Source organism: Scleropages formosus, chromosome 9, assembly GCF_900964775.1.
Source record: "Scleropages formosus chromosome 9, fSclFor1.1, whole genome shotgun sequence".
Lineage (NCBI taxonomy): Eukaryota > Metazoa > Chordata > Actinopteri > Osteoglossiformes > Osteoglossidae > Scleropages > Scleropages formosus.
Window position 1 is genome coordinate 1,557,824 of NC_041814.1, and position 20,166 is coordinate 1,577,989.

The 20,166-nt window shown below is 46.7% G+C and overlaps 1 protein-coding gene and 1 long non-coding RNA gene across 2 annotated transcripts in view; one reads left to right on the forward strand and one right to left on the reverse strand.

Annotated features, from left to right (window-relative positions):
• Window positions 1-1,120: 1,120 nt before the first annotated feature.
• On the reverse strand, window positions 1,121-3,886 carry LOC108919942 (cold-inducible RNA-binding protein B-like). Its single transcript, XM_018728369.2, has 7 exons — window positions 3,789-3,886; window positions 3,078-3,186; window positions 2,833-2,939; window positions 2,628-2,754; window positions 2,391-2,544; window positions 2,177-2,238; window positions 1,121-1,869 (listed from the first exon to the last, which is right to left on the reverse strand). The coding sequence occupies exons 2-7, from the start codon at window positions 3,175-3,177 to the stop codon at window positions 1,856-1,858; spliced, it is 564 nt and encodes a 187-aa protein (XP_018583885.1). The 5' UTR covers window positions 3,178-3,186; window positions 3,789-3,886; the 3' UTR covers window positions 1,121-1,855.
• An 8,956-nt stretch (window positions 3,887-12,842) lies between these two features.
• LOC108919948 (uncharacterized) overlaps window positions 12,843-20,166 on the forward strand; it is a 40,759-nt gene continuing 33,435 nt past the window's right edge. Inside the window, exon 1 of the long non-coding RNA XR_001964966.1 lies at window positions 12,843-12,857. This is a non-coding gene — a long non-coding RNA (uncharacterized LOC108919948). The remainder of the gene's footprint in view (window positions 12,858-20,166) is intronic.

Consider the following 20,166-nt stretch of genomic DNA (forward strand, 5'->3'; position numbering starts at 1 on the left):
TGAAACATTTTTCTTTTGTTATACATTTATATTTTCAATACAGGTGAGGTGAACTTCTACTTGCAGGAGTCAAACACACTAAGCAGGCAATGTTCATTCTTTTGAGTACATTACAAAATTGGACAAAAATAGACAGCTTTCTTGCCAGATGTTTTGCATAAAAGCACTATCCATAAGTATGCTGGAAATTTTTACAGAAATCCAGATTTACATAAATGAAGTTTAAGTAGAGAGGTGTCTGTAGTCAGTGTTTTTGTACATACCTTAAGAGTGACTTAAAATCCTGGATTTTTCTCTCGTGGATTTCAAAGTCTGTTGGGCACCCTTTTCACAAGTACAGATCAACCTAAACAAAATCAAAAGCGGGGAGTCAGTCCTCCATAAAGAACTCAAATAATGTTAACATATGCATTTTATTAGGGGGGGAAGAAAATGTAGAAACACTAATTTTAAAATGCTACTTAACAGCATGCCTTTACATAGGAAAGAAAAAAGACCACCATTTACTTGAGAAGGCTCTGGGTTTAATCTTGAATTCAAGCACGCCCTCCTTTCACTATTTAGTTTCACTAAATATTTTAAGATGTGAATTAGTATGATGCACTTACAGATCCCATACATGTACTGCTTAAGCACCCCCCCCCCCCAAAGTGATGCTTTCATTTACAGTTAATGCAGTAAAAACCTAAGTGACTCATTAAAAACAGACACAGGAAATGGTGACTGTATTGAGTGAGTTTCAAATGAATTTCTTATGACCAGAGATAAGAGCAAAAATTAGTTACCTCACATTAAAGGCTTATCTCCACTTAGGAACTAGTCAAGACAGCAGCTTTCTTTAGCAGTCACATGCAGGTAGGTAGGTAAAATGCTTCTCTCCAAGGACTCTGACCCCCCCCATTAGCCAAGAAGTCTTGAATGCAGAAGCATTAGGTAGAACTGCATGTTTAGACCCTTGCCCATATCCAGTGAAAGGAATCACTACCCCCCCCCCCCCCCCCCCCACACTGCCTGTGTAGCATAGGCCCATGTCACCCGAGTCCATCAATGTCCACTCCCAATAGCATGTATCGGGCATTCAGGTACCTTTCCTCAATTTTGAAAGCACAATAAGTCAACAGCATGTAATAAGTCATTTAATGGGCTTCATGAAGCCAGAATTTACAAAATGTTTTCAAATTCAGTACAGAGAACAAAAACCAGGATTCAAGTATGAACATTTGCAAACACAGTTGAGCTTGAAAGTCCAGTAGACAGACTATTTAAAATGCACATGTTGCATAAATAGCAACAAGCACCTTACATGTACTAGGCATGCAAGGTTTTCCCAGCCAGGAGGTAATACAACCTTTATATAGTAAATATTGAGCACTAACTACATTAACAAGGCTTGTTGGAAACCAGAGCTTCTAGCTATCCTGCCTTGCTCTATTAAAGGAATGCATCTCAGGCATAGGCCTTCTGTGTATTATATCACTGCTCATTAGGTTTCTAGGGAGTATTCTGTATGTTGTAAATTTGAATACAAATGTTATGTTCAATTCAGAAACCTTAGGGATCTAGTAAAAATGTTCAGAAATCATGCCATGTAGAATAGACATTGAACTAACAAAACAATGTTGCGCAAAGTTACTTAAATCAGGTTCACAAGATTAACAGGACTTGAAGCAGATAAAATCCTGTCCAAAATTAAAAAAAAAATTTGATCTCCCCCCCCCACCAAATAGTGTCACAATACAGTACTTGAGTAAAATACCAAGTTACACCAAAATAAAGGGAAGGGAAGACATCTTCAAAGATCACATCTTTATAAATACAGCCAGCGAAGGGACGATCTTGGAATCAGGAAGATATTTTACTCGTGTGTAGCTGAGGACAAAAGTAGACAAATGTAAAGGCACCGAATCAATTGACATGTTCCATAAGACATTACACAATGTCCTTACCACTGGATCTACACTGGGATTTGGTAAATGAAGGGAACTGATTTTTATAGCAGTGCACCATGAAGTATATTTGGAAGACAAACTAATGATCTCTGCTCTTCAGTTTCCTTTGAACTGACAAACAGGAGACAGTAGAATATGCACCCCCAAATTACTGGCCCATTTTACTGAATAGAATTGCAAATCTGTCTCCCCATTAGGACCTTACTGTAAAGGCCATCAATACATACCATAGCTGTCATAGCCATCTCTGTATGAACCCCCAGAACGGTCACCATAACCTCCCTGACTTCTGTAAGAAGAGAAGGTCATTAACACAGTGACAGATGAAAGCTCTCATGCCATACACAAGATTAAACTACATTTTATACATTATATTGTATAATGGTAAAGTTGTATATTGCTTTGGAGAAAAGTATTTGCTGAATGAATAGAATTACTAACCTGTTGTAGTATCCTGCACCACCAGAAGAATATCCACCACTCCTACTGGAATAGCCCCCTCCATAGCTTCTATCACCACCACTATAGCTTCTCTCACCACCGCTATAGCTTCTGTCGCCACCATAGCTTCTGTCGCCGCCATATCCGCCACCACCTATGAAAAATAGGATTTACATCCATTTATGACAACTCCATAATGAAAATGGTACAATTCCCTCACAGCTAAAGTACACCTACCTCTTCCTCTACCTCCGCGGAAAAAACCGCCTCCCCGGCCTCCAGCTGCACCACCTCGGAAACCACCACCAGATCTTCCGCCAGACTTGCCAGCCTCATCAACACGGATCATCCTTCCATCAACAGACTGCAGAATTTGAAGACAGGTTTTAGAATTTAAGGGTTTTGTATTGGCTGTAGAAACAACTGTAAGACAGTCACTCACCTTCCCATTCATTGCAGCCATTGCATCTTTAGCATCATCTGGGTTTTCAAACGTGACAAAACCAAAGCCCCTGGACCTCTGAGTCTCTCTGTCCCTGATGACGTCAACTGTGGGGGGAGGGGGGGAAGAGATTGACACTTATTTCGTAAGTGCGTTTTTTTTTTTTAAAGTAAAGCAAAAAAGGAAAAAAAAAAAAAAAAAAAAAAAAAAAAAGACTTGCGCAGAAACTGCGATGATATGCGTACCTTTAGCAATGCTTCCGTACTTGGAGAAGGCCTCCTCCAGGGATTGCTCGTTGGTATCGAAGCTCAGTCCGCCAACAAAGAGCTTTCCTTCGTCAGACATCTTGGGTTTCTTAATACAAAGGACAAAGAGAGGGGGCTATGAAAGGTCTACACTGAACGCCACAACTCAGCAAAGGAGTCCGAGTAGCCCGCTTGTGCTAACAGAACGCGTACACGTCTGCCTCAACAGAACAGGCTCGGCGCCCTCCGCCATCTTCTCCACGTCCTCGCGCCCGTTCGCTGCAGGCGCGCGCGACCCGCCGCCATGTTTAGCTATCAGGTCGGTCCTTTTGTTGTAAGCCACGCTAACGGCACGAGGACACCGCCGCCTCACAGCAACACCCACAGCACAGTGCGCGTGTTCGGACACTATCGGCGCAGCAAAACACCGACTTTTTGAGCCTTTAGTATAATATTTTCTAAAACAAATTCATAGAAAACACGCCACCCGTTTTTACTTAGGTACCGTGAAAACACAGCGAATTACGACTTATCAATCATAAGCACCCACACATGATCATGAAAAAAAGCCAGTAATTCTAATAAATAACTAAATTGACCAAGAAATTTAACAAAGTTCCTATCGCAGCAATTATGCTCTCGTATATAATGAAGAAAATAATTATCACAAGTGAATAGACAACTTAAAGCAGATTCAAATTAAAGTAATACCTTCTGGACCGGTACAAAGGCTAGGAGAACAGCTCAACACCTCGGAAACGCGCTCCGTAGAAGAAAGAAAGGCAGGCAAAATGGATTCGGCTTTATACGCAACGGACAGGCGCGAGCGCACGAATAAGCGGGAGTCGTTCGAGGAAAGGGGCGGGTTCCGCGGAGGAGACGCGCCAAACAGCTGCACGTGCTCCTGGCCGAGGCCCAATGGGCAAATTCTCGCGCCCTCGCGCGATTTCGAGGAGCTTCCGGTTGGTGAGGGAGCTCTTGTCGGACTGTTGTGCTTGTGGAAGTCGCACCTTTTTTTTCAAAAAAAAGATGTCTGCACCAAAACAAACAACCGTACACAGTTACAACAACGGCCAACAGCTTCGTAGACCAGCATTCATTCAGCACTGATTATATTACGTTTTTGTCAGGGTTTATATCCATATTCCGCACAAATTATACAGTTGAACTGAACTGTTGTGCGCGTCTTGCTGTATGTTTCTTGCGGAGTCCGGCGGGGCGTTGAGTTACGTTACGAGATCTGATATGATGATGATAATACACATATTTTATTTTAGTCTTTAAAATAATTTTGATTATGTCGTGATGAAGGAAGATAACTGTAAAATTCACGTTTAATACATACATATTTCATATGCTTTTCTTGCTTATATATATATGCATATATACAGTATATAAAATGTGTATGTATGCTTATATATAATAAAAGTGTACATAGTATAACATAATATATATATATGTGCTGTTCAAGTTTTTATATATATATATATATATGTATATATATATGTATATAGATAGATAGAAACTTGTTCTTTGCATCAAGTATCATTCCTCCACAATATATACATCCATAGTTCCCAACCAACGTATTGCATTAAAAAGTAATTTTACTACTACGACTAGTAATAATAGAATTTCTTTAAAACATTCCTGGACTTACAGATTTAAGCAGGTTTGGTTAGTACAGAAATGGGGGTGCGGTGGCGCAGTGGGTTGGACTGGGTCCTGCTCTCCAGTGGGTCTGGGGTTCGAGTCCCGCTTGGGGTGCCTTGCGGCGGACTGGCGTCCCGTCCTTGGTGTGTCCCCTCCCCCTCCAGCCCTATGCCCTGAGTTGCCAGGTTAGGCTCTGGTTCTCCATGACTGTGTATGGGATAAGCAGTTTGGAAAGTGTGTGTGGTTAGTACAGAAGCTCCTACTGTCTTCTTGGCCATGGCCCATGGAGTCTTCTTGGAGTTCAGGTCTCTCTCCTTTAAAAAAAAAAAAAAAATGAAATAAATTTAGGAAACTGTTGCACTGGAGTCAATACACTGAAAACCGATCACCTGCACATCAAATTATAGACATACATGGCATATTACTGTTTTAATTTAATTTACTTTTTGATAGTGTTCACTTCTCAGACACCCTGAAGCCCATCTAGGTCAAGAGTTAGTGAGCTGCAATGGTACTGGTTAAATTCCATAAGAAATTTGTATTTTGATACTTGTCATCTTTCTATTTCCTATTAAGGCAACTCTATAGCCTTTAAACTGACGTATACCTAACTGTAATATATGCCATTTCAGTTTAGTGACTGCCTTCACTGCAAAAGCTTTGGGCTTTTTTTTCTGCTGAAGACTATGTCATTTAAAAAAAAAAGTAAGTGACTGATGAATGCCACCACTGTGTGTCTTTGGAAGGAACGCTGGTCGTGTTCAAGAAGTTATGGGGCCGGCAATCCCTGAGCCTGGACAAAGATACATTGTTCTCAGGGCTTTGCGGAGAAGGTTGCCACACCATGCTTTGACTCTTAATGGAGTGAAAAGCACCAGCGCCACTGAAATTTCCTCCAAGAGCATGGATACACAGCGTACAATTTCATATAGAGCAATAAAAGACCATACTTAGGCTACTTTTATAGTATACTGCCCAAATACCCTGTACTTCTGTTGCTTCATGAACATACACTATCCTTGCGCTCATTTGCTGTGAAGTGACACAAACTAACTTTAAATGAGCGTTAATACAGTTAACGACTCGTGTCTTGGAAGTAAGATTTCCTCTGAAAGTTGTTCAGAAGGTCTTTCCCTCGTGTTTGAATTGACAGAGGGAGGGGTGGCAGCCGAAGCTGATGGCCAGTTGGTAGCGCCAGGTGCTACAGCGGTGGCCTAGTGGTGGGTTTTTGAAGGTGTACAACGATAGGCTTTTCTTCACGCACTGCTGTGCTTCCCAAACCGCAGCTCAGGGACCCCAAATATTTCATATATTTGCTCTGCTTTTGTCCACAAGCACAACTCACTGCGGTAGTCTGGTGCTGCATCGCTACTTTCGCAATTGTGCTCTGGGTAGGATGGAACAAATACATGGGATGGCAGGGGCTCCCAGTAGAAAGCTTAATGAAGCACTGATTTAAATACTGTTTGGGGAATATTTCAGTCAATGGAATGGTTTTATTCAGAAACATAATATACTCCATGTTTTCCCTGCTCTTTGGAAAAATTAGATTTCATTTTCATTTTGTGTGTGTGTTTTATTTAAAACAATATGCTCATACTTTAGCTAAAGACACTTTTGCATACAAATAAACGCATTACTTTTTTTTCATAGGTGCAGATAGGCTGGAGACTACATTCATTATGACAACGCTAATTAGTGTCTCACCATGTGCTAAAAATTCTGATTTCCAGTTTCAGATGGACAAATTGCACAAGAAGGGAATGAGGCACACATATTTTCTGTATGTTATTAGGACTTGGGGAAATTTTCAATGATATAAACACCTTTGTTGCTTGTATTTATTTATTAACTGATGCTTATCTCCAAAGTGACTTACAATTTGAGGTTTGTGTACTGAACTACCTCTTGCCCTTTTTATACAACAGGGTAATTTTTACTGGATCAATTCAAAGTAGCGTGATCAGGGATACTAAAGCAGGAATAGGTTTCGAACCAAAGTATCTGAGCTGGAAAGTGACATCTGTGGCTACCATTTTACCTGTTGCACCCTTAGTTATACGAGTAGTAATGTTGTATCAATAGACCGTTATGTAGAAAATGTTTGCTTGACATAGGGGGTGCAGTGGTGCAGTGGGTTGGACCAGGTCCTGCTCTCCAGTGGGTCTGGGGTTCGAGTCCTGCTTGGGGTGCCTTGTGATGGACTGGCGTCCCGTCCTTGGTGTGTCCCCTCCCCCTCCGGCCTTACGCCCTGTGTTGGTGGGTAGGCTCCGGTTCCCCGCGACCCCGTATGGGACAAGCGGTTCTGAAAATGTGTGTGTGTGTGTGTTTGCTTGACACTTCTCTTCATAGCCTAGACACTGAATGAATGTCAAACAGGACAGTTAGAGGTGAGACAGAATTTCAGACCTTCTGTTTCAAAATGATCTGTTGAAGGCCTTTAAAATATTCAGTCGGTTTATCAAACTATTGCTAATTTAGACCTGCAGTGCTCTTACTGTGAGACTGTACAAACACACACACATTGACTGAAACTGCTTGTCCCAAGCAGGGTCGTGGCAAACCGGAGCCTAGCCTGGCGGCGCAGGGCACAGAGCTGCAGGGGGAGGAGACACACCCAGGATGGGACGCCACTCCATCGCAAGGCACTCCAAGCAGGATTTGAACCCCAGACCCACCAGAGAGCAGGAACAGGCCAAACCCCCGTGAGACTGCAGTTAAAAAAAATAAATACAAACCAATCGTTTGCTGTTCACTTGGCACTAATTCTTTGTTTTGGACAGACTGACAAATCAGCCTTTGGCAAGAAATTCATAAATAAATGATGATTTAAATGTTTTATACGGCTATTTTTAAAATCCTGTCATAGCTCAAGGCATTTTCCCTAACAAGGGGTCGGTGGCTTCCCAGCTGCCCCACTGTAGCATGCCGGGCGGTCCAAAGGGAGGGCGGTGCCCGGGGCGGAACAACAGCAGCTGAACCTGATCAAGGCCTCTGTTTCTTCCCCCGGTTCAGGCAGTGACGGAGAGCGAGCAAGTGAGGGGCTGACGCTGGCGACGACCCCGAGACGCCGGCGACGGAGAGCACGAGCACGCCCGCAACCCCGAACCCGATCACGGCCCCTCATCCCGAGCACCCCCACGAGACATCAGTTCCCTGTGCCTCCTTTTCCCCCTGTCCCTTTGTCTGCTGGTCCTCCCTCTGTTGAATAAAACCTCCCCCTCTCTAGCAACCCACGTGTTTGTGTCGGCGCTTCTTGTTACACCCACAAATGCTTCTTGGGGATGGAGGTTATACCACCCGCTTCCTTACCCTGGTTTACACTACGGCTCTTTAGAGTTACTGCTTTAGTGAGAGGATCAGTGTAGATGCCTGTTGATAATATTGTAACACAATGATGCATGTTTTTTAAAATGGTCCTATTAAGTTTGAACGTTATATTAGTGATATTTCATACTTTGGAGAAAACCCTTCGTACGAAATAGTTTGCGTTGCTTTTGATACAAGGTGTTCTAACAAGCCCGAGTGCAAATTTACCGTGATATTGGTCGTTTGTGATGAACTCCTGAGCGCGGTAACCTGTGGAGCAGACAAAAAGGCCCCGCCTGGCCATTTACCGCTTTGCTCGTTTACTTGACCGCACTACAGGAAGAGAGCAACACGCTCCGCTGATGACGTTTCACTTTCACGTCCTAGAAATAGACTGCATTTTCTTGCAGCGCAAAAGACAGAACAGATTGGAGGACAGCGGCCAAGCTATAAATAGCCGAGGCACTAGGCCCGGCCTGAGCGCTGTCCCCCCCCCCCAAGCCCTCCCACGCACGCACTCCGCAGCTTCCTGCTCTCGTCTGCTTTTCCATTGAGCGCTGTGGATCCGAAGGCTTACGGTGCTCTCACGGGGGGCCTTTTCATCGCCCGTTTCCCGATCATTTTTGACACTCTAAGAGCCTGAATGAGTCCTGCAAACGACTCATTTAGGAAGGGAAAACTCCACATGCCTCCGCTTTTTAGAGCCCGACAATTACATTTTGTTTCAGTTTTACCGTTCGATCGAGGAAAATGTGAACATGGAGATATGAAATGTGTGTAGTCATTCCAGTCTAGCTCGTGAATAGTGGAGTCGCTGAGTTCTCATAAGTTATATCTAATGGCATAGCAATCTTGTGGCTCACCGAGGCTCACTCGAACTGACTATAACTCCATAGGCTATATTGCTTGTGTTAGATTCCTACATTCTCTTACTCTTTCATTTATGGAAGGATACACAAGGGCACGTTTGAGCTTTGTGTTTCGGGAAAATCCAAAAATGCCCTTTCTATAGCACTCCGGCTTCTCTTCTACCTACTGTTTCCACTGCCGTACCAGACAGGAGCAGTAGATGGTGGTGTCAGCATACTCCAGCTGTACAATCTGGCTTTGTAACGTTGCTCCGACAAATACAGCACGCCCGCAGCTCAAATGTCGCTCCCTCAGAGTATCATCACGAGCATGGACGGGCCACATTTACTGCAAATTTTGTTATATTGTGAGCGCACAGCTGGAGCTGCACGGCACAGCTGCCCGTTTATGGTGGCGCCGCGGCATCAGACAGGAACCACGACTTACAGAAACAACAAAATCAAAGCCTGGATTGGGACTTTTCTGTGTGTGAGGCAGTCGGCACGGTAATATTAGGGTCGCTTTCGCTTGATGACATCATTCGTAGTACATGACTCTAAGAGATGAGCGTAAGAGCCATGGATTATCGAGATTATTTCCTCAAGGACTGGCTGCTGAGACATGTTTTGCTGGAAAGCCTGAGCTGTCAAATGCGCTTCTGCTTTGGCAAAAAGTCCGCAGCAAGGATTCTTAATGAAAACAGCGACAAATAAATTAAAGAGCAATCTGTCCCAGAAATACTTGCTGTTTTTAAAATTTTTAATCCTGTTACCTATAACTGTTTAGAAGTATGTATTCTGCTCCTTCAAATTGGATTAGGTAAAAGTTGTTGCTATTGCTGCGGTAATCTTCGAGAAGTGGGAGCCACCATGCGTGTACAAGTGCCGTCGAAGACCTTCTTTCCCCACGCCGAACTGAATGCAGAGTCACGGTGTAGTTTAAATTTATTTGAGCAGGGCTTTAATCATGTGCTTCTGTCCATTATTTTACCTGCCTTGCAAAAACAGACCCTTTGTGCATTTATGATAAGTTACGTAACGTTTGCTTTACATATTTCATCCTTGCCAATTCCTTGCAAGTTTGAAACATTTTGTGGCCACAGCTGACTAAATTTCTTTGTACTTTTTAGCCCTTGAGATGCTGTTTATGAAATCTGAGCTCGAGTGTGCTGTTCCCAGCCTACGGGGCATTAAACAGGCTTCCACCTACACCGCAGCATCTACTTGGTGTTAAAATTACATATTAAAATTCTGTAAACAGGAAATAAATAGGTGAGAGGTGGAGGGAAAATAATGTTTAGAAGTAATGTGCTAAATTACTATGATGCTGCATTGCTGTAGTGGAAGCTATAAATACATGCAGCCAAAAAAATGTAATGGGGAGAAAAGTTGGAAATGAGCTAAATGCGTATTCCCTAAAGGAAGGCTGAAGCTGATTCGCATTATTCAAATGAGGAGTGCTGGCACTGGTGTAAAGGAAAGAGGAAGGGACCGAGGGTACAAGAGCTCTGGGGTGTGCTGCGTGGACCGGGGAGTCGTCTCCAGGGCCGAACATCACTCGGGGGGTGTGGACCCACCGAATGGGGCCGCTCAAAGCGACGCCCGCCCCCCACCGCTGACATGGGAATGACCTGTACCCGTCCCGCACATCTAGCCGCACCTCGCCGATGTCACACACCCCGAGCCGCTCTCAGCCGCACGCAGACTGGCCAGTGAGCCAACGTGATTGATTCATCGTGTTGATGCTTCACTGATCCTGTATGCAGAATTTCTGCTTACTGACCATCTCAGCCTGCATGTTCAGAAGTGCAAAAATGTATACAGTATATCGGCTTGATCCGGTACATTTGTATCTCAGTTTTTCCAGCGAACGTTGCATGAAAGAAGGACATATCTGATGAACAAGGGTATGCATTTATATGTATACATATGAACTGTATGTAACAGTATATGTACACACACACACATAGACAATACATTGGCTGCATGTAAAACCCCTCATGACATATTTCTGGAAATGTCACATTTATGTAATGAAATGGAACGGTTTTTAGATCAAGACCAATGTTTTTCTAAAAGAGATCAGTAACCCCCCCCCCCACACACACATACACACACATACATAAATGTGTTATTTTGTGGACTTGCATAAAATACGTTAAGAAGAATGAGTAAATGTACAAAAAAAGCTAATTCCAAGGCAGACCAGCTCAGGCAATGAGGCAGTTGTAGATAGTTGTTTAAAAAAATCACAAGCCAAGTTAATCAATGAACGATCCAACTCTGGAGACAAAGTCTGGCAGCCTTGTCATTTAGAAATATGACAAACCTTGCCAGTTTAGTTGTACTATACGGGTTAGAGTAGCGTGTCGTGTCATGATCTGAAGAGACCTTGGAGGATTTCAGGAGGTGCTGTTATCGCTCATCACTTCAGAAATTTTTGTGAAATCATAGGAGGCTTATATGGAATAAGATGCTGAAACACACACAGGTGAAGTGTATAATATGTATGTGATGTGTACTGCGTATTACCGTATACCTACCTGAAATCTATCGTTTGTCTTTCGTGATATTTTCCGAGCGCAGGGATATTGTTGACTTTGCGGAAAATGTCCTCGGCCGTGGCGCTGCCGAGGAAGGGGGACGAGTGTAAAAGCACCACTGAACCAACAGCACCCCCCATAGACACGGCGCTGCCCCAGCGCTCTGCACACACACTTCTGCTAAGCAAACCAAGCTCTCCTAAGCACCGTGCTGACCCACTTCCATAGCCTAACGGGGAGAGCGTGGCTCCCGGGCTCTTCGGAGTGCACGGCGGACAGGGCAACGCCGAAACAACAGGGGGCTAGAGGAGAAAACAGAAAAGCGGGGAGTGAAGGAAACTCAAAAGGGCACACAAAAACGTTACCACAGGAAGTCTTCACGTAGAGCATACTGTCTCTCTGTATTCGTGCCCTAAATTTAATATCGCTGGCCTCTGCAAAAATTTCATATCTGTTTCTGTGTGGTGCGCGCGTGGCTCGGCAACCTTGTTTGAGACCTGGGTATTGTGAGCTGTAGCAGTTTAGATTTTTTCCTATGTCTATATGCGTATGAGCTTATTTGTTTCAGTGCCGTTTTTGCAGAATTATGATTTTTTTTCTGTTGTGTGTGCGTGTGTGTGTGTGTGTATATGTCTGCGCGCGCTCTCTGCAGTTGGAGCAAAATGCAGGGAAGTACACAGGGAGGACATTCTGTTCCAGACAAAGGAAGGACGCCTAAATCCACCCCCGCCTGCCCACCCCGGCCCACCAGCCCACCAGCCTGTCTCTCTGTCTAATAATGCTGCCAGACCCTCTCTTGCACCAACGCCATTAAGGAAGCACAAATAAAAGCCGTTGTCATGGAAACCTACTGTGTCCTCCTCCCCCGATCCCTTCTTTCTGCACTCCAGAGGACGGAGGACGAAAACAAATAAGGCAAAAGAAAGGGTAATGCTTAGATAGATGACGCAACGTAAGCCGATACTTAACAGCACGCATACCACACACGTACTGTATGTCCGCTGCGAGGTCGGCGCGAGTGCCAACACTCGTCTTTCTCAGGAAGCGAAAGCGAATCAGAGCTTTTGCGATTTTATTAAAGCGGCGGCGAAGACTAAAATGTGTTCTCGAGCTGGACGGTTGAGCCCTCAGCAGGCCGTCATAGCGCTGGGCGCGTACATGTGTTTAGGACAGGGTCAGCTGAGGTCACACACACACACACACAACGGGCGTTCACACTTTCGCCCTTTCTGCTCTTATCGCTTAATAACGTTTGCGGATGGCGGCCAAGCCATCCCGCGCCCCTGTATCCCAGCATCGGAGATGAAGCAAACAGCCCCGGCGACTGTGGGAGGGCACCAGCTGTTCGCTGGCTGACGCACTTCCACCCCACCTCCCGCGGCCCCCGGGGGACGAGCGTGTGTCATCCAGGTCTCCACTTGCACAAGGTGAGCGGCGGCCAGCATGTCGAGGCGCTGCCATGGCAACTGGCATGCACGGCGGCGTGTGTGTGCGTGCTTCATGAGTGAAGTCACTCGGCACCTCTCGCCGACATCAACACAAAAGTTTTTTTAGCCCGAGCGAGTCTTTTTCCTTTCTCTCTCTCTCTCTCTCTCTCTCTCTCTCTCTCTCTTTCGCTGTCTTCGTGTTGCTGCTCGGCTTCCGTGTCCCGCTTTTTTGTGCAGAGATTGTGGCTCCGATCAGCTGATTGCGCTTCGTTGCTCTGGGTGAATCATTAAGGTGATGCCACATACCGAGAGGCCAGCGCTAAGCAACTAAAAGCGTGGGAGCCAAAATGTGGGCCTCCGAGGAAGTGTGGCGTTTGCTGCGCCCTTCCTTCTTCCAGCACATTCATTTTAATTACGGCGAGTTGCTCTGCCGTCTCCCTGTGCCCACTGACAGTATCATGGGTAAAGCACGAGTGAAAGGAGCGCTGCAGTAGTCCTTCTCTGGCGGAATTGGTCAAAGAGGAGTGGAGGCGCACACTAACTGTTTAACGTCCGCCCTTCCTGCACACGAAGGCCGAGATGTGAAAAAACCTGCAGAACAAAAGGATGGAAAGAGAACCGGAGAACAAAGAATTCGTTCACCCACTCGGTCGCCACAGCCCTAAACTGTGCGTTGATCCAGTGCGCGCCGTGTTTATTTATTTTCCTCAAACTTGTTAGAGTAATTAGTCTGAGGAGAAGAAGTTTGACGGGATGAACATCATGTGCATCCTAGGAGGTCTTTCATACTCAGGGAAATGAAGCGCACTGATTGACAGTCCTTCTGATAGGATCCTGTGCCACAAACGTTCCGGGGGAAATGCTCAGCAATCCTCGACGGGTGCGTTCCTTTGTGCGGTAACGTTCGAACGTCGTGCCTCTCCAACTCGGTGTGACGCTAATTCCTGTTGAAATGTGCGAAGGAGCTGGAGGAGAGATGGAGACATGGCTCTGTCTGGTGGCTCCTTCTCAGGGAGGCAACAACCAGAAAGTCTCATTCGCTTCCAGGACTCCCCCGAGGACTCCCTGCAATTAGCATGGCTAGCGAGAAGAGCCTTGTGTTTCAATACCATTTACCAATATTTCTATAATAAGAGAAATATGCTTTGTGTTCTGTCCATGGAGCCATTTTTAAATTGCTCTTGTTTTGTGTCAACATTTGTGGGGCCTGTTTCAGACATGCTAACATGGAGTCAGTGGCCTTTGGCGAATTCCACGCAGCATGCCGCAGTGACGCTTGCAGCACGAAAATCTGAGCGTAGAGTGCCTCACAGAGTCGGACTCAAACATTGTACCTCTATATACCTCTATGTGACGTCCACGCCAACAACTCAACAGACAGCACCTGACTCTGGTCCAGCACCTGACTAGCTGCTCACCTTTTAAAAGACCCTCCTCAGCTCCCATACCTTTGCAGAATCTCGTCAGAGACAACCGTCCTCCTTCGTCACCTCCAGTGCACACTCAACACTTTTTCTCCGTTCTCATCTTTCGGTTTTCGTCCTTAACTTCGTTTCCCGACCACGTCCACGGATCTTCGTTCCAGCACCGATCGCAGACCAACCAACCTTTCGCTTCGTCCCCTGACCTCGTCCATGGATCCTCGTTCTGACTCCGACTGCCGATCGACCGACCATCTGCCTGTCCCCGACTCGGAGAACTTTCCTTATCCCTTGAATCCAGACGAACGACTCCGCACTTGGGTCCTGCCGTCCCGGTTCTCTCGGCCCCGTATGACACTCTATGAGTCAGTGTAACGTGCGCAGGGAGAACCTGGGGCTCCTGTCAGCACAGGGTCCCTGTGGTTAAGCACATGGCCTCGGGTTCTCATGTTTCCGAGTCGCTGCCCATTTAATGCCAAGATGCACGTGTTGGGAAATGCACGCGTGCTGTAGACCATGGAAGCTGCCAGCAGTGTGTTCTGAAGAGGTCCGGAGCCAGCGGTGCCTCGGGCATCATTAACAGAAGAGGACACTCAGCCCTGGCCCTCTAGCAGCTCTTCTCCGTCTTCAGCAAACACTAGAACATTCATCAGTGTTTCGTGTAAAAAAATAGAGCTGCACGTGGCATTCTGAGTTTTCACATCTTCACCTGCCTACCCAGAAAATGGCCTTTTTTTCAAATGTTTCTCTAAATAATGAGTCTGTAAGATACTGTCACCTGTGCTATCAAAAGCATCCATGGACGAGTTCAGACCTCAACATACTAGTTTAGAAAAAAAAAAAGTAGAAATACACTTTGAATGACGTTTTAGAATATCAGAAATTGTTAGATCTGTTAGATCGAAGAGTTAAGCAACAAAAGCTTGAATTAGAAATGGAGAAATTTTCTGAAGAAAATAAAAGCCATCAGCCATGCGGGCACCATGTTTGTATTATGATTATTGTAATTATAATAAAAGCATTCAGGGCTCTATAAATAGCCAAAGTGATGGTAAACGCAACACCTTTCTGTGCGCAGTGTAATTGGGCTGCGTGATTCACTGTGATTCATGCCCTTTTTTCGCGTCCATTAAGATGAGACACGCTGGGGGGGAGGTCGGTAGGAGAGCGTGGCGTGTATCACGCATGTGATATGTGGGAAATTGCGTGTAGGCATGTGCGAAAGGGACACGGAAAGAAGGGAAAGGATTATAATTCAGAGTCAGACATTCTTCTTAACCCACATGTGTCATCCCACTGGCAGCTGTCAGAGATGCAGGAAGGCGACAACAGCCTGGAACGCAAAGTGTGTCAACTAATGTCCGGCAAACAATAATTTCATAATGCTCCTTTTGGAATTGCATGAGAATTATCCTCGTTCCAGGAGGGCATATTTGTGATTGCATGCAAGTGTATGCTGTTGCATTTGTGTGTTCGCCTTCATGGGTGAGTGTGTGTGTGCGCACGCTGTCAGGGTCACATATCTGAAGGGTATGTTGGATAGCAGTGTGTACTTTGATTTATTTCATTTTCCGTACGTGATGCTGAACGAGCCGGGTATTGCTGGGAAAGCTGGCGAGTTTGGTTTTGACAGGTGTGTCAGTTTCCAGCATAGCTATCTATTCATCGTTCTCGGCTTGTGTACATAACCTGCGTGCGGTTCGAGCGTGTGCGTGCGCATGAGCGCACGCGTGGGCGTCTGGTGGGCTTGCCTGCACAGCACTAATAATCCAAGGGCAAGGGAGCGGCACTGCAGGAAGAGGAAATGCAGTCAGCTGGCCGCCCACCACTTCCTGTCTCTGCTCCCCTCGCAGCCCACGGACCAGCGAGCCTTCTGCAACCAGCGAGACAGGGAGAGAGACACTGGGCGAGAAATAACAAGGGCGAGATAGAGAGAGAGAGGGGGAGAGCGAGAGAGATGTGGAGAGAGAGAGAGAGCGATGAGGAAACTGTTGTTTCCAAAGCTGGTGGCAAAATTCATGCCATCCGTGTAGGCCCACACATGTAGCTAATGGGAAAACTAATTGAAAACTGGCTGGATTTCAGCAACGAAGCTGTCAGCACGTCATTTTCGCTCACACTCAGGTTGTAAGAGGGAGTGATTTTCGGTCTGATGGCCCATACTGGGGAAAAAGCTAAAAGACTGTTGAGCTCCACGGAGTGACAGGCTGAGCCGTCAGCCAAGATGATCTGCAGTGCATTTCCAACGCAAATGATTCCCGGCGCTGGTGTTATGGAAGTGGAACTGAGCGTCGGGAAATTGACGGGTCAAAACAGTTCAATTATCTACATGCGTTAGTGGTGGGAGGGCAGCCTATGCAGAAAGATCATGAGCACAGCCCCTGCGTCCTTGTTGGCTGCTGCGATGCCCTATGTAGACCTAGGCCAGGCTGTGAAGCAGGTCAGGGATGATCATCAAAAGGCCGTCTCCACACTCAAGTGTTTTTGTGGCAAAGCGGAGCGGTGAAGGTCTCACGGTTGAGAAGAGAGAAGAGAGAGGGTTGAGCCTGGGATATTCTTGAAGAAACAGCACTGTCATGAGAGACCCCTAAGAGGCACGCAGTGCAGCTGTCAGACTGACTGAACTGCAGATTCACACACACACACACACACACACACACACACACCAGCAGGACTGCCGCTGGAACGCTGCAAAACCTCACATTCATCATGAAGGAAGCTGCACGGTGGAATTTGTAATATTTTGTCCATTTCTTATTTTGCAGGTCACTTTTGAGAACACAACGAAATGAGCTAAATGTGAATTCAGTATTGGAAAGAAATAAATGCTTACCAAAAGGGAATTTCCGCAAACTCGTTTTATATTTATGCCATATGTTTGGGTTTATTTTTCCGCTCAAAAAGCATATTGTACAGCGAGAAATGATGTATTTTCATTTACATTGTCGTCCATCCTCTGTAGATATTAAACAACCATATTTTGCTGCTCCCTTCCTGTTTTTTAATTCATGGTGTTGCATACGCAGAGATCGTAGAGCGAAAGTCCTCATGCACACGTATGTGATATTTCAGTGACAGCAATAACTGCACCTGTAATATTGTCCCCTGAGTGTGCTTTGTAGTAATGAAGAAGTGGTGATCTGTGCTCTGACTCACACGAGTGCCGTGTAGTGTTTCAGGCAGGAAACTGAGTGGATGTACTGGACCTCTACAGTCTGCGACACTGAAAGCCCCAGATCATGAATCAAAAATGAAGAAAGAACAAAAGTCTGTGATTAGTGAATGAGCAGTGAAGACTGGTAGCTTTGGGCAGCTGGTAGTGTAGTGCTTTGCTGCCTTTGGGCCAAAAGGTTGCGGGTTTGAATTCCACCTCCAGCTGCAGTGAGCAAGATAGACACACTCACTGTGTAGAACCACTTGTCCCCAGTGGGGTCGCTGGGAGCCGGAACTTAACCCGGCAACACAGGGCGTAAGGCTGGAAGGGGAGGGGAAACACCCAGGACAGGATGCCAGTCTGTCACAAGGCACCCCAAGCGGGACTCGAACCTCAGACCTAGCCAGAGAGCAGGATCTGGCCAACCCCGCTGCGCCACTGCGGCCCCTGGTGAGCAAGGTACTTACCATAATTTATTTCAGTAGAATTGCTCAGCTGTATAAACGGGTACATAGTTTTAGGTAGCTTAACATTGTGAGTTGCTTTAGAGAAAAGCATCAGATAAATGATGGCTCTCAGATCAGACATTTTGCAGCACTGTAGGAGGTGCAATGGCCCAGTGAGGCCACCAGGGGTCCTCCCCTGATTGCACGACCAGCCTCCCTCCGTTCCTCTCTCACTGCTGGCCCCCCAGGGAAAAGAGCAGTTGATGGCTCCCGCTGAGGCACAGCCGATTTTTATCTGGTAATCTCAACAGGAAGCAGCCAGATGGGGCTCCATCCAAACAGCCGTGCCCTTGCGGGGTCGTGGATCAGGCCTCTCCTTGCTCAACTTGAGCATAGGAAGATGAAAGGCAAGGAAGGAGTAGGGAGATTAACCCCCCAGTCCCCCCCTAGAGCACGTTCCTCCTCCTAATGAAGACGCATACCACTTTGGGCTCCGACATCCCCGGTGAATCGTCCACCCACTCGGCGAGGAATGCCGAGGCGGGGGAGACAGCAGGGGCGCAGGGGGCAGTGGGGGAATGCAAGGCGGATCGGGCAAGAACAAAGGAGATGAGCCACCAGCATGGCTGCTGGCGAACCTTTGGCACCCTCCTTTCATCACTGCCATCCTCATCACCGCTGCTGGTTCGCGGACCCCTAGTCCAGCCTGACACCTGGCCTTCCCTCTTACACCTGAAGAACAACCAGCAGAAGTGCCTGAGGGCAGCTGGAGGTGCTGAGAAAAAGGTACGAACCAACAACAAGGTCCTTGTGGGCCGGCACCACTGCAGGTGTGAGGAGGAGCACACCTGGCCTGCTTCCCAGAAGTAGATGACGTCAGCCGTGGAACCGGTGCAGGGATTTTCGAGGCCCCGCACAGCTCATCCATGTCAAAGATAAACAAGCATGTTGTAGGGTATCGTTGGGTTAGGGAATCCTGCTCGACACCCAGGGCTGAGCCCCAGTGATCCAGCCCTCCTTTCTGGCTGGATTACCACTGACACGCTGCTAATGCGTGTGTCAAACACACGCCTAAGACACGTCTCCCTAACACACGCCAGGTATCTGCAGATGGCGGGAGTGCGGTGCGAAAGAGCGGACGGGTGAGAGTTAACGTGGTGCTACCCTTTGTCAGACCAACGCTGAGCTATACCAGACTGCCATCTCAAAGAAACAAAAAGAAACCAGCTCCTTCCAAGATGCCGTTCCCAAAACATGTAAAGGATGTTAATTCCGAAACAGGAGAGCTGATGCCAAACTCCTTCATTCATGGGAACTTCTGAATGTAGCGAAGGCAGAACGGAACGCGAACCTCTCATTGCGTCGATTCGTTCGGCTAACGCTTTCTTTCGAAGCGGCTCACAGTGTTGTGACTTGCAGCGATGTAGCCATTCACGCAGCTAGGTAATTTTTACTGTATTCATTGAGGGTCAGCACATAGATCAACAGCACTAAGGCAGCAGATGGGTCTGATACATGGGTCCTTCGAGTCCAAGGGTAGAAGTACTAACCGCTAAACCAGCTGTCCCCGCTGCCACACACACAAACACACCTTAAGGCTACTAACAGACGACTGCAGACTCAACACTATCTTTGGAAACTCAATCGCTAACCGTTATGAAGTCTCCATATTGGCGTGTCCGTGCTTCACTGTGTACACTGGTACAGTATGATATAACCTCAGTAGCTAATTTAGGGTAATCATTTCTGGAAAGTGTAAATTAACCCGAACGGTCCAGCGCTGGACGCCTCAATCCGAGAACGCTTGACATGGCGCATGCTGCATGGAGAGCTCTCATGTTACGTTCTGCTGAAGGCGTCCCCGGCCGAGGGGTAGCTACGTGCTGTCGGAGGGTGCAATTAGCACCGTAGGCAGGGACAGGAACAATGCGCACCTGGATCGACGACCGGCACAGCCTGACCCGCCGCCACCTCCCTTCCTGCGGCGCTACCGCGTAGCGACAGGACGGCGAGGGGCTCTCGCCCACGATCGCTCACCGAACGCGCTGCTAAATGTCAGCCCTATAGGATATCCTGCACTCGTCCCCACAAATGCCATAAAATGTCTGCTTTTCCTTGTTGTCTGACGGTTCCGAAACGCGCCAGACGAGCCTGACACATCCTCTGAGTCACGCTAAGGTGTGTCACCGCAAACAGAGCCCGGAGTTTAACTTCAGTGAGCGGCGCCGTAGAAAGACGTCCACTGGTGTGTAAGGCCTCGTGAGGTGGGCATGATGTCCTTAGCAGTG

Coding starts and splice junctions, on each gene's coding strand:
- LOC108919942 (XM_018728369.2), bottom strand. CDS start 3,177: ATGTCTGACGAAGGAAAGCTCTTTGTTGGCGGACTGAGCTTCGATACC. Junction 2,940..3,077: donor GTACGGAAGCATTGCTAAAG/GTACGCATATCA, acceptor CTCCCCCCACAG/TTGACGTCATCAGGGACAGA. Junction 2,545..2,627: donor CCGCGGAGGTAGAGGAAGAG/GTAGGTGTACTT, acceptor TATTTTTCATAG/GTGGTGGCGGATATGGCGGC.